Raw genomic sequence first — 14,306 nt, forward strand, 5'->3', positions numbered from 1 at the left:
CTTTGCATGGTCAGTTTACTATCAGGAGTTGGGGCACAGACAAGATCAACCAGGTATTTGAGAAGAACAGAACTACTTACGAATGAGTTCCATTTTGGAAGCATGTTCGTAAGTTCAATTTGTTTGTAAGTCCAGCAAAGATCAGTACTTGCAGACAAAGGCTGCGAGCGCTTATCATTGTGTTCTGCCGGAACACAAAGGCACAGCATTGGAGTTCGCTGCACAAACATTGCTTGTGTTGGTAGTACGGCAGTTTGTTGGGTTTATTAGGTCCAGCCCAATGGGTTGAACGAAAAAAACTGTGTGTGTACCCAGCTTTACAGGATTGTTCGTATCTGTAAAAGTTTGTAAGTAGAATGTTCGTATGCAGGGGACTTACTATATTACAATATTATGAAAAAGCTCATAGAAATACAATAAAGAACCAGCACAATGCTTTTTTTAATTATTAGGTTTTCAAACACTTTATCACTTTAACTTAGGTGTTGCAGCAACACACAGCAATGAGTATCACACGTATTAACCACTTGCCGACCGCCTGCAGATTTCCTGCGGTAGGCTGGCTCGGCTGCGCGAAACGACGTAGCCCTATGGTGGCGCACTCTGACCCCCACTAGGCAGGGGGGATGCCGATCCATTGGACCAGCAGCCGCGATTGCCGCCGGGCACCTGCAATCGCTCCCCGCTGAGAGAGAAAGACGGTCAGCTGTAAACACAGCTGACTGTTCTTCTCTCTGAAATGATCACAGAGTGCCTGTCATCCTGCTGTATAGGATCACATGTCTCTATGGTAATTTCACAAGCCCAAACCCCCCACAGTTAGAAACACTCCCCTAGGCTTACATTTAACCCCTTGACCACCCTCTAGGTTAACCCCTTCCCTGCCAATGTCATTATTACAGTAACAGTGTTTATTTTTAGCACTGATTACTGTAGTAATGTCACTGGTCTACCCAAAAGTGTCAAAAATGTCAGTTAGGGGTCCGATCTGTCCACCGCAATGTCGCAGTCCCTCTAAAAATAAATGAAAATGACATAAATCTTTCCCCTAGTTTGTAGACGTGACGTGATAAATTTTGCACAAGCCAATCAAAATACGCTTATTGCAATTTTTTTTTACCAAAAACATGTAGCAAAATTAAAATTGGCCAAACAGGATAAAAAAAATTAGATTTTTTAATTATTTTTTTTTTTGGGAATATTATATAGCAGAATGTGAAAAATATATATATTTTTTTTTCAGAATTGTCACTCTTTTTTTATTTATAGCGCAAAAAATAAAAATCACACAGATGATCAAATACCACCAAAAGAAAGCTCTGTTTGTGGGGGAAAAAAGGACATCAATTTATTTGGGTACAGCGTCGCAGGACCGCGCAATTGTCCGTTAAAGTAATTCAGTGCTGAATCGCAAAAAAAATGGCTTGGTCATTAAGGGGGCAAATCCTTCCGGTCCAGAAGTGGTTAAGAGAGGATTTTATTCACTTTGGAGAGATATACTTTTTACTTCCTGTTGTGTGTACAGGACAGGAATCTATGGAAAATCTTCTCTATTGGATTGATAAGTAATTTAAACAAGAGTTTTATCTATTGCCTACTCCAGGGCAAAAAATTAACTTTGGAAGCACTTTAACCACTTTACCACCGGAGGATTTTCCTGCTTTACGTCCAGGCCACTTTTTGCAACTCGGCACTGCGTGACTTTAACTGACAATTGTGCGGTCAATGCTGTGCCCGAACAAAATTTACGTCCTTTTTTTCCCACAAACAGAGCTTTCTTTTGATTGTATTTGATCACCTCTGCGCTTTTTATTTTTTGCGATATTAATAAAAAAAGAGTGAACATTTTGAGAAAAAATTACATTTTCAACTTTTTCTTTAAAAAAATATCCAATATACTCAATTTATGTCATATATTTTAGCTACATGTCTTTGACAAAAAAAATCTCAGTGAGCGTATTTTTATTGGTTTGTGCAAAAGTTATAGCGTCTACAAACTATGGTGTAAATACTGGAATTTACCCAGCTTTAATTTCTGACTGCCTATCTCATTTCATGAAGTGCTAAAATGGCAGGGCAGTACAAACCCCCCCCCCCCCCCAAATTACCACTTTTTGGAAAGTAGATATCCTAAGGAATGTCCTGAGAGGCATGTTGAACTCATTGAATATTTCATTTTTTTTGTCAGGGGTGTTTGAAAAATGACTAAAAAAAAGTTGTCATTGAAATTATATTTTGCTCACACATGCCATGGGTATATGTGTAATTACACCCCAAAATATATTCTGCTGCTTCTCCTGAGTACAGGGATACCACATATGTGAGACTTTTTGGGAGCCCAGCTGTGTACGGGACCCCGAAAACCAATCCACACCATCAGAATTTCAAAGGGCGTACATTTTTCATTGCATTTTCTCACTACCTATAACGGTTTAGGAGGCCCTGACATGTCAGGATACCACAAAACCCCCCCAAATGGCCCCATTTTGGAAAGTAGACACCCCACGCTATTTGCTGAGAAGCATGGTGAGTCCATGGAATATTTTATATTTTCCCACAAGTTTTGGGAAAATTACAGTTTTTAAAAAAAAAAAAAATTTAACACAAAGTTGTCACTAAAAGATACATTTCTCACACATGCCATGGGTATATGTGAAATGAGACCCCAAAATACATTTTGCTGCATCTCCTGAGTATGGGGATATCACACGTGTGAGACTTTTTGGGAGCCTAGCTGTGTACGGGACCCCGAAAATCAATCACCACTTTCAGGTTTTCTAATGGCGTAAATTGTGCATTTCACCTCCGCACTACCTGTCACAGTTTCGGAGGCCCTAAAATTTCAAGATAGCACAACCCCCCCCAAATAACCCCATTTTGCAAAGTAGACACCCCAAGCTATTTGCTGAGAGGCATGGTGAGTCCATGGAATATTTTATATTTTGCCACAAGTTTCGGGAATATTACATTTGCTTTTTTAATTTTTTTTTTTAACACAAAGTTGTCACTAAAAGATAAATTGCTCACACATGCCATGGGTATATGTGGAATGACACCCCAAAATACATTTTGCTGCTTCTCCTGAGTACATGGATACCACATGTGTGAGTACATGGATACCACATGTTTTTGGGAGCCTAGCTGTGTACAGGACCCTCGAACACCAATCACCACTTTCAGGTTTTCTAATGGCGTAAATTGTGCATTTCATCTCCGCACTACCTGTCACAGTTTCGGAGGCCCTAAAATTTCAAGATAGCACAAAACCCCCCCAAATGACCCCATTTTGCAAAGTAGACACCCCAAGCTATTTGCTGAGAGGCCTGTGAGTCCATGGAATATTTTATATTTTGCCACAAGTTCCGGGAAATATATTATTTTTTTTTTTTTTACACAAAGTTGTCACTAAATGATATATTTCTCACACATGCCATGGGTATATGTGAAATGACTCCCCAAAATACATTCTGCTGCTTCTCCTGAGTACAGGGATACCCCACGTGTGAGACATTTTTGCAGTCTAGCCGAGTACAGGACCCCGAAAATCAATCACCACTTTCAGACTTTCCAAGGGCGTAAATCCCCCCCTCCCCCCAAAAAAATTACCCCTTTTCGGAAAGTAGACACCCTAAGCTATTTGCAGAGAGGCATGTTGAGTGTTTTGCAGAACTCACTTTTTGTCACAAAGTTTTGGAATTTGAAAAAAGAGGAAAAAAAATGTATTTCCTGTTTTTTCTTCATTTTCCAAAAAAAAATGAGAGCTGCAAAATACTCACCATGCCTCTCAGCAAATAGCTTGGAGTGTCTACTTTGCAAAACGGGGTCATTTGGGGGGGGGGGGGGGGGGGTTTGTGCCATCTTGGCATTTTTAATGGCCTTCAAAAGTGTGATAGGTAGTAAGGAGTGAGATCAACAATTTACGCCCTTAGAAAGCCTGAAGGTGGGAATTGGTTTTCTGGGTCCTGTACGCAGCTAGACTGCCAAAAAGTCTCACACATGGGGTATCCCTGTACTCAGGAGAAGCAGCAGAATGTATTTTGGGGTGTCATTTCACATATACCCATGGCATGTGTGAGCAATATATAATTTAGTGACAACTTTGTGTACAAAAAACAAACAAAAAAAGAAATAATAATTTTCCCAAAACTTGTGGCAAAATATAAACTATTCCATGGACTCACTATGCCTCTCAGCAAATAGCTTAGAGTGTCTACTTTGCAAAATGGAGTCATTTGGGGGGGGGGGGGGGGGTTTGTGCTATCTTGAAATCTAAGGGCCTCCGAAACTGTGACAGGTAGTGCAGAGGTAAAATACACAATTTACGCCATTAGAAAACCTGAAGGTGGGGATTGGTTTTCGGGGTCCCTTACACAGCTAGGCTCCCCAAAAGTCTCACACATGTGGTATCCCTGTACTCAGGAGAAGCAGTAGAATTTATTTTGGGGTGTCATTTCACATATACCCATGGCATGCGTGAGCAATATATCATTTAGTGACAACTTTGTGTAAAAAACAAACAAAAAAAAACAAATTCTCATTTTCCTGAAACTTAGAGCAAAATGTAAAATACTCCATAGACTCAATATGCCTCTCAGCAAATAGCTTTGGGTGTCTACTTTCTAAAAAGGGGTCATTTGGGGGGTGTTTGAACAGTCCAGGCATTTTATGCTCAATCATAGCCACACATCACCCACTCTTCTAACCACTTGAAGACCAAGCCTTTTCTGTGACTTTTTGTTTACATGAAAAAATATATATATTTTTACAATAAAATTACTTTGAACCCCCAAACATTATATATTTTTTTAAAGCAGAGGCCCTACAGAACAAAATGGTGGATGTTGCAATTTTTTGTGTCACACGGTATTTGCGCACAGATTTTCCAAACGCAATTTTTGCATAAAAAAACACTTTTTTTATATTTAATGCAGAAATAAACTATATAATTCCTAATTGTTTGGTAAAATTTAAAATATGATCTTATGCCGAGTAGGGATGATTGAACTTTTGAAAATTTTTCTTAGAATTTTTAGTAGCGCAGGGATGGGGTTCCGCTCCTATCACACCTGGGCGTTTTTTTTTCAGGCGTTTATTGGGCATTTTTTGGGTGTCTTTGGAGGCAGGCATATAGGGGTATATATACACACACACACACATATATATATATATATATATATATATATATATATATATATACATATATATAGGTGTGAAAGGAGCGGAACCCCATCCCTGAGCTACTGAAATAATTTCAGTAGCGCAGGAATGGGGTTCCGCTGGTCTGGCGAAACAGAAGTCTTGAAATGCTCGTAGCTTCTGGTATCTTAGGCCATAGAGATGATTGGTGCCATTCTCATCTTCAATCAGCTCTATGGTTAGATAACTGAACCACCGACTGCACTCTCGGGTTAACCAGTGGGACAGGAGAGCCCGAGAAAAACCGTGGAAGGCGGCGGAAGGCGGCAGGAGGGGGGGGGGGAGTCCCCTCCCACTGCATGTACTGTAAAAGCAATCTAGCAGCCAATTATCCGCTAGGATTGCTTTTACATGTAAGCCGACCGCTGGCTGTAGAAAACAATACCAAGATGATGCCTAAATCTGTAGGCATCATCCTGGTATAACCACTTAAAGTCAAGCAACGTACCAGTACATTGCTGGTCCTTGTTTGGCATATAGTGTAGGTTTTTTTTTTCCCATGCAGCCTGTGGGCTGAAGAGAAAAAAAAGAGAACAGAAATCACCACAGGAATATTGTGTAGTATTACACACCATTAACCGCCCAACAACCAAACCCACTGATTTAATTGTGGGTATACATGACAATATTCTACGTACACCTAAAGGTATTTTAACTGCAGTGGTGAAATCAACCTACCACAGCTGCTGCCATCAGAGGAATCCATATATGCTGAGCGCAAACACTGTTTGTGTCAGAATATATAAAATCAGTGTGTCAGCCGACGGGTACCAGCAAGAGAAACAGGTTAACAAAAGAATGAAAAACAAACAAAGTACAGTAAAAGTACAGTAGGAAGTGTAGAAGAACATAAAATTAACTTTGATGACAACTATTTTTGGCTTTTTTATTTTATGTTTTTATGTATTTTTTTTTTACACTTTTTTTTTCGTCAACGTTAGAGTTCCAGGTTTTCTTCAACGTTAGAGTTCCAGGGGTCTCTCAAAATAACGATAGCCATCGAACATCTTTTGAGACCCTGTGTAAATGTGCCCTAAACTGTGCCATGCTGTACCCTACGCTAAAAATCCACTAGTGTGTGGTAGCTAAGGAAACAGTCACCGTGGCAAAGACCAGGTCGGTCAGGACAGTCGGGACAATAATTACAGGTGTCACGCCTAAATCCGCGCTTGCTGCAGACACGGCATCTTTTTTGGGGGTATCTTTGGGTAGGGGTACTCGGGAGGAATTCCAGAAAATGCCTCTCATGCAGCCGGCTCACTGCATCTGGTTGGGGAAGTTGGGCAGGAGCACCAGCTGGATACAGAAGGGCTCTGATAATGTTCCGGCAGACGCTTTGTATAAGACAAAAGCGTTGTAAATAGCCAATTGAAAAATGTATACAGACACTTTTTTGTACCAGCGTCTGGCCTTACGGGCAATTAGGTACGGTCCCATCATCTGGTCGTTGAAGTCCTCCCCTCCCATTTTACGGTTATATTTGTGGACACAGAGGGGCTTCTCAACAACAACACCGGTGACCGTAGTAATTTCGACTGCCGTGTCTGGGTGAATGGAGGACAGAACGAAAAAGTTCAGTTTGTCCCTCCACTTCACTGCAAGCAATTAATCGCACCTCAAGCAGGCTCTCTCCCCCGGACTCAGTGGGGCATTTACTAGCCGTTGGGGGAATCGCACGGTGCCACAAGCGCCAATTTGCAATTGAAACAGGTGTCTAAAAAGTGGCACGCTTGAATAAAAATTCTCCACGTACAAGTGGTACCCCTTTCCGAATAAGGATGACACGAGGTCCCAAACTACCTTACCGCTGCTCCCTATGTAGTCTGGGCAGTCGGGGGGCTCCACAGAGCTATCTTTTCCCTCGTAGACACGAAAACTAACTGTATAGCCTGTAACCCTGTCACAGAGCTTGTACATTTTGACCCCGTATCTGGCACGCTTGCTGGGGAGGTACTGTTTCATAGCCTGGCATCCAGTAAACTTAATCAGGGACTCGTCAACGCAGACATCTTGTTGGGGGGTAAACAAGGCTGCAAACCGCTGATTGAAGTGGTCTATGAGGGGCCGAATTTTGTGGAGCCGATCATATTCAGTGTCTCCCCGAGGACGACAGAGTTCATTGTCGCTGAAATGCATGAACCAAAATATTTGTTCGTATCGAACCCTGGACATAGCAGCAGAGAACACGTGTATTTGATCAATTGGGTCAGTGGACCAATATAACCGCAACTCATTCTTTTTTGTAATGCCCGTGATGAAGGATAGGCCCAGAGATTTTTTTTAAATCGGGAATCGTTATAGGATTCCAGGCGAATGGTCTGGCAAGGGGTGAATTTGGGTTGGCGGCGGTGAATTGTTGTGCGTATAAATTTGATTGATCCACAATAGATCTGTAAAGATCTTCAGTGAAAAACAGCTCATGGGATTAAAACCACTCGAATTCCGGGTTGGGCAGTGAACGGGGGAAGTACTGGTGCTGTGGAATCTGTGTTCTGCCAATTAAGATATGCCAGCGCTTCATGGGAGGGCACTATGGGCTCTACGGGCTTGTCTTTGAATACGCGGTGGCTGCGGGCCACTACTCGTGCTAGCCATCGCACCAGCTTCAACTGCACTTATGGGACTCTCCATGTCACCAATGTCTTACTGCAGTGACTCCAGAATGGGGTCGGGTATGCCTGACCTTAGCAGGGACCCCTCTGTTGCTAGAGCTATCTGCCAGGGAGCCGCTGCTGTCATCAGGTTTGTATACTGACCCTGATTCTGCCAGTGAGGCTTCCCCATCGCTCTCATTGGACATGGTCAGTATACTGTAAGCCTCTGCACTACTGTACCAACGTTTGGTCATTTTAGTAACTAAATTTACCGGTACAGTAGTGTGACTAAAAAAAAGCACCTGGTTGTCAAGGACTATTTGGTCACTACAAAAAAACTGCTAGTGCTAGCAGAGATCAGGCCTGACTCTGCCAACGCAGCGGTTTTGTGTGATTTGTGTTTTTTGGAAGTGACAGTAATCTATTGATTACTGTATTTGCCTGGGTAGGGTGGGCTGGGCGGAGGGGCTAAACGCAGTTGCTGGCAGGAATCAGTGCTGATTGTGCAAACACTGTGTTTTGGGAAGACTAAACTATGGGGACACTAGTATAGTTCTGATCAGATCAGATATTGACCTGTTCAAACACTATACTAGTAACGGAGGTGTGTGTGTGTATGTGTGTTAGTGTACTTGACTCTAACTGATGCTAAATAACGGTGGTGTGGTGGGACCCTGACACTAACTAGCCTAAGTAGCGTCACCCGTGACACTAATACAGTGATCGGTAATCACTGTATATAGTGAACACTGTGACAGGGCAGTGAAGGGGTTAACTAGGGGAAATCAAGGGGTTAAACCTTTATAGGGGATAGATGGCGGGTGGCCTAAACCTATTTGGGCTTAGCGCAAGCGCAAATTAGGGTCACAAGTGACTCTAATACAGTGATCAGTAGTTATCTAATATACTGTATATATTAGTGCACTGTGTGATAGGGAGTGAAGGGGTTAACTGGGGGAGATCAAGGGGTTAAAAGTTTAGTAGGGGATAGATGGCGGGTGGCCTAAGCCTATTTGGGCTTAGCGCAAGCGCAAATTAGGGTCACAAGTGACACTAAATATAGTGATCAGTATTTACCTATATACTGTATTTAGTGCACAGAGTGATAGGGTGTGAAGGGGTTAACTGGGGGTGATCAAGGGATTAAAACTTTATTAGGGGATAGATGGCGGGTGCCCTAACCCTATTTGGGCCTAACGCAAGCGCAAATTATGGTCACAAGTGACACTAATACAGTGCTCAGTAAAAGATCTGTATACCACTGTATATAGTGTTCACTGTGAGGGGTTTGGGGGGGGGGTGATCAGAGGTGATCAAGGGGTTAAATGTGCCTATGTGAGGTGTATCAGTGTAGTGTTTGGTGGAACTGACGTTTTAGATGTCTCTCTGTCTTCTCCTGGAACCGAAAGGGCTCCAGAAGGGAAAGTTACATCACTTTTAGTTTTACCCCCTTAATGACCAGGCCATTTTTTTTTGATTCGATTCCATGCCTTAGTTTAATGAAAAATTGCTGTGGTGTGGTGTGACTCTGTACCCAATTATAAATGAAGTTAATAAAGTTCATTCTTTCCCACAAATAGAGCTTTCTTTTGGTGGTATTTGATCACCTCTGCGATTTTTAGAATTTGCACTATAAACAAAAACAGAGCGACAATTTTGAAAAAAAAAAAAACCCCGCCATATTTTTTATTTTCTGCTATAAAACATTCCCAGTAAAAAAAATGTAAAAAATCAATTTTTTTTTATCATTTTAGGTCAATTTGTATTCTGCTACATATTTTTGGTAGATAAAAATCCCAAAAAGCGTATTTCAATTGATTTGCACAAAAGTTATAGCGTTTACAAACTACGGGATAGATTTTTGGACTTTTTATTTATTTTTTGGTTTTTATCATTAATGGTGGCGATCAGCGATTTTTAGTGGGACTGCCTGTGTAATGTAAACACAGGCAGGGGACATGATGCCATTGGCTAGAACCGATCACCAGATCCAGACCAAATATTATTGGTCTGCATCTGTTGACTGATCGGTTCTCTGCCGAATCAGACCAGGATCGGCTCGCGGGGCACGTCCTGCGAGCCGAGATCGCGTCCGACGTAGGTCTAAGTTGCCAGACGTTATCGAGCCACTTTGCCGCAGTAGCAGCACAGTGAGCAGTGGGCAAGTGGTTAACCAGTTGCCGACCGCCCACCACAGATATACTGCGACAGGGCGGCTTGGCTGCACAAAATCACTTATATCTTCATGATTTCGTGCACGCTGCTGGAACCGTGCTCCCGCTGTGATTAGACATATTGGGATGCGGTCTGCGGGAGGAACGGCGGTCTCCCGCGATCGTCAGAGATACCGACAGAAGACCTGCCTGCTTATGTAAACAAAGCAGGCAAGTCTTCTGTGAGACAGGCAGGGAGAGATCAGGAGTTTCAGCTAAGCTGAAACCCCGATCTCTCTGTGCCTGTCACAGAGCCCTCCCCCCCCCCCCCACAGTCAGTAAGCATTGTTAGGCATACATTAACCCCTTTGATCACCCCCAGTGTTAACCCCTTCCCTGCCAGTGTCATTTATACAGTAACAGTGCATTTTTTTTTAGCACTGATCACATTATTAATGTCATTGGTCTCCAAAAAGTGTCAAAAATGTCAGTTAGGGGTCTGATCTGTCTGCCGCAATGTGGCAGTCCCGCTAAAAATCGCTGATCGCCACCATTAATAATAAAAAACCAAAAAATAAATAAAAAGTCCAAAAATCTATCCCGTTGTTTGTAAACGCTATAACTTTTGTGCAAACCAATTAAAATACGCTTTTTGGGATTTTTTTTTACCAAAAATATGTAGCAGAATACAAATTGGCCTAAAATGATAAAAATGTTTAGATTTTTTACATTTTTTTTATTGGGAATGTTTTATAGCAGAAAGTAAAAAATATGGCGTTTTTTTTTTTTCAAAATTGTCGCTCTGTTTTTGTTTATAGCGCATATTCTAAAAATTGCAGAGGTGATCAAATACCACCAAAAGAAAGCTCTATTTGTGGGAAAGAATGAACTTTATTAACTTCATTTATATTTGAGTAGTCACACGACTACGCAATTTTTCGTTAAACTAACGCATTGAATCGAATCGAAAAAAATGGCCTGGTCATTAAGGGGGTAAAACTTTCCGGAGCTGAAGTGGTGAAAGTACAACACTGAGCAATGGAAAAAATTCCCCTTGCAGCGTGGCCTTCCTACATTTACAATTCAGGATCAGCGGTCCTGCATTGCACTTAAGGACAGTGCCCAGAAGAGGAAATCGTAAATATTACAGCTCATTCCGCTACCCCTAGAACATTTTAACATTTAACAATTTAGGCCCCTTTCACACTTGTGCTACTCATTCTGCGATTTGGGACTGCAAAGTCGCATGACATGTCATTCTCCATTATTTCTAATGAGTACCATTCATATCTGTGAGACTTGAAGTCGCACCGACTTCAAAGTACCGTATTTATCGGCGTATAACACGCACTTTTTCCTCCTAAAAAAGGAGGAAAAAGCAGCAGTGTGTGTTATACGCTGATACGAAAAAAAAAAAAGTCCAGGAAGCAGCGCTGAGATGTAGAGGGGGGCGAGCGGGGCCGCGGAGAAGGAAGGATGTGCTGTCATCGGAAGTCCCGCATCCTATGCCGACGTCTATCATAGGCGCCAGGACTTCCAATGACAGTGCGGGTGTCCTTCCTTCTCCTCAGCCCCGCCCGCCCCTTCTATCTCTCGGCGCTGCTTCCTGGACTTTTAAAAAGTGATCAATATAGAATCAATGGCGCTGGCAAGGCTGCAATTACTGGCACTGCGCTGGCAAGGCTGCAATTACTGGCACTGCACTGGCAAGGCTGCAATTACTGGCACTGCACTGGCAAGGCTGCAATTACTGGCACTGCACTGGCGATGCTGCAATTATTGGCACTGCTCTGGCGAGGCTGCAATTACTGGCACTGCACTGGCGATGCTGCAATTACTGGCACTGCGCTGGCGAGGCTGTAACTATGGGCACTGCGCTGGCGAGGCTGTAACTATGGGCACTGCGCTGGGGGGGCTGCAATTACTGGCACTGTGCTGGTGAGGCTGCAACTATGGGCACTGCGCTGGCGAGGCTGCAATTACTGGCACTGCGCTGGCGAGGCTGCAACTATGGGCACTGCGCTGGCGAGACTGCAACTATGGGCACTGCGCTGGCGAGGCTGCAATTACTGGCACTGCACTGGCAAGGCTGCAATTACTGGCACTGTGCTGGCGAGGCTGCAATTAATGGCACTGCACTGGCGATGCTCCAATTACTGGCACTGCGCTGGTGAGGTTGCAATGATGGACACTGCGCTGGCGAGGCTACAATGATGGACACTGCGCTGGCGAGGCTGCAATGATGGACACTACGCTGGTGAGGCTGCATTCATGGGAACTGTGCTGATGAGGAGGCTGCATTCGTGGGCACTGGTGAGACTGCATTTGATTAAAAAAAAAAAAATGTTCAGAGTTCAAAGCTGTTTATTTTAAATTTCAGCTTTTTTCCTGAAATTTCTCTCCTAAAATTTAGGTGCGTGTTATACTCCGGCGCGTGTTATACGCCGGCGCGTGTTATACGCCGATAAATACGGCACTAAGTCCTTGCATTACTTTGGCCAGATTTAAATGGGTTTTGAGGTCCAAAGACATAGGCATTGCTTCAAGCCCAGTCAAAATCGCGGTAAAATCGCGGCAGTGTGAAAGGGGCCTAGACCCCACATTTAAACATTTAACCCCACTGTGCTGAGGTCCTCACTGCAAGAGTATTTTTAAATCCCAGAGTTCATCTTTAAGTTTAAAGAAATCTTTATATTTTTAAAATACATTCTGTTGTCAACGAAAACTAGTTAAACTAGTTAAAGATATATTTGGAGACATTATTTTTTTCCCTTGCCACAGGCCTACAGCTTCTGCAGTAATAACACCGATATACAGTAATCAAAATGAAATATGAAATAGTCTTGTATACTAAAAAAAAAAAATCTGAATAAAAATTTCTGTTAAAAATGCATTTTTTTCATTTTTTCTGAATATAAAAGATAAACAATGAATTTGATAAAGGCCTTTACTTACCTGGTTCATACTTCTAGATGTATCAAGTAGCAGAGTAACAACTCTGTCTTTGGACTGGAGCAGTGTGATGGTGGGTTCAGGGATACTAAAGTCAGTTTTTGGGGGAGTGGAGAGGATATCGTTGGAGTCCATGATTACTTCCCATGTACTGCGAGAGTTACACATTCTGTTGTGTAGATTTGGAGCCATGGTGTTATGGGTGCTGGCATCACAGAATTGAGTTATCTGAAAAAAAAAAAAAATAAATACTTTTTTGATAATTATCTGTAATATACTGTTAAAATACCTATACTGTATGGGATGGAATATACAGTGTGTTATGTTTATGGTATCACTAAAAGAAATGAACAGGTATGCTCTGTAGGTTGAGGAAAACCTGGATTTCAACTCAGAACTCTTACATGGGATGGAATTCACCTTTCGGATGTAGGTCTCGATATCTTCAATTTAGGACTGCAGTGTGGGATTGAAATGGCCACGGTAGTGGGGCAGGGCCGTTCTTGATGCTCAAGCCCTGCTTGTGGGAACGTTGTATTTTCTATGTTATTTTAAGGTTACTGTTGCTTGAATTCTGAAAACCGAGCAATTACAACTGTCTTTTGTTTTAAATAAAGCTGTTTTATATGGTCAAAAAAAAAAAAATAATTGTGATGTGTTTTTCATATAATAAACCAATAAAGAGTTCTGTGGCCTTTTCTTTGCCAAACTGTAAGTCTGGTCTATATTATTTTATTTGATATAAGGGTTGAGTGATGTGTTGGAGCGGGTGTGGCCTACAATCACATGTACTGGAGATTTTAGTCGACTAATATACTAAAGCAATTTAGATGACTAAAATACGACAAAGATTAAAATTACATTTTAGTCAAAAGACTATAACTAAAACTAGATTGAAATTTGATGTAAAAATGAACTCTGCTATGCTTTATGTTATCATAAACTGTGGCTAAAAAGTTGATCAGCATATTTGTGTTTTCCTGCTTTGACTACTGTAATAATATATTTGTGTTTCCTAAATTTGGCAGGCAGAATCCTGACAAGGTCTAGTGCAAGCAATCATTTTAGTGCTTTAAAGTGTTCCGCCCCCCCCCCCCCCCTCCAAAAATTAAAAGTCAGCAGCTACACATACTGTAGCTGCTGACTTTTAATATCAGGACACTAACCTAAATGCGCAAAAATGATATAAATGTGTAAACGTGATCTTTTAATAAGATGAAGTAGTGTAATCAAATATAAAATAATCACAATCCGACTGCATACACCAAATGTGTTCACTCCTTACATAAAAAAAACTAAGTATAATGCAACAGTGCTGCGCCAGACACAAATAAATATGTATATAAACCCAAATGAGAAAATTGACTATACAGTATATATATATATATATATATATATATATATATATATA

The 14,306-nt window shown here is 41.8% G+C and overlaps 1 protein-coding gene across 1 annotated transcript in view; it reads right to left on the reverse strand.

The window, feature by feature from the left end:
• LOC309561728 (calcium-activated chloride channel regulator 1-like) overlaps positions 1-14,306 on the reverse strand; it is a gene marked incomplete at both ends in the record, with an annotated part of 136,354 nt that overhangs the window by 44,219 nt on the left and 77,829 nt on the right. The window contains one exon of the mRNA XM_082265721.1: positions 12,899-13,123. Within this exon, the coding sequence (XP_082121847.1) occupies positions 12,899-13,123 (225 nt within the window). The remainder of the gene's footprint in view (positions 1-12,898; positions 13,124-14,306) is intronic.

This window comes from Pelophylax lessonae, assembly GCF_965119305.1.
Source record: "Pelophylax lessonae genome assembly, chromosome: 8".
NCBI lineage: Eukaryota > Metazoa > Chordata > Amphibia > Anura > Ranidae > Pelophylax > Pelophylax lessonae.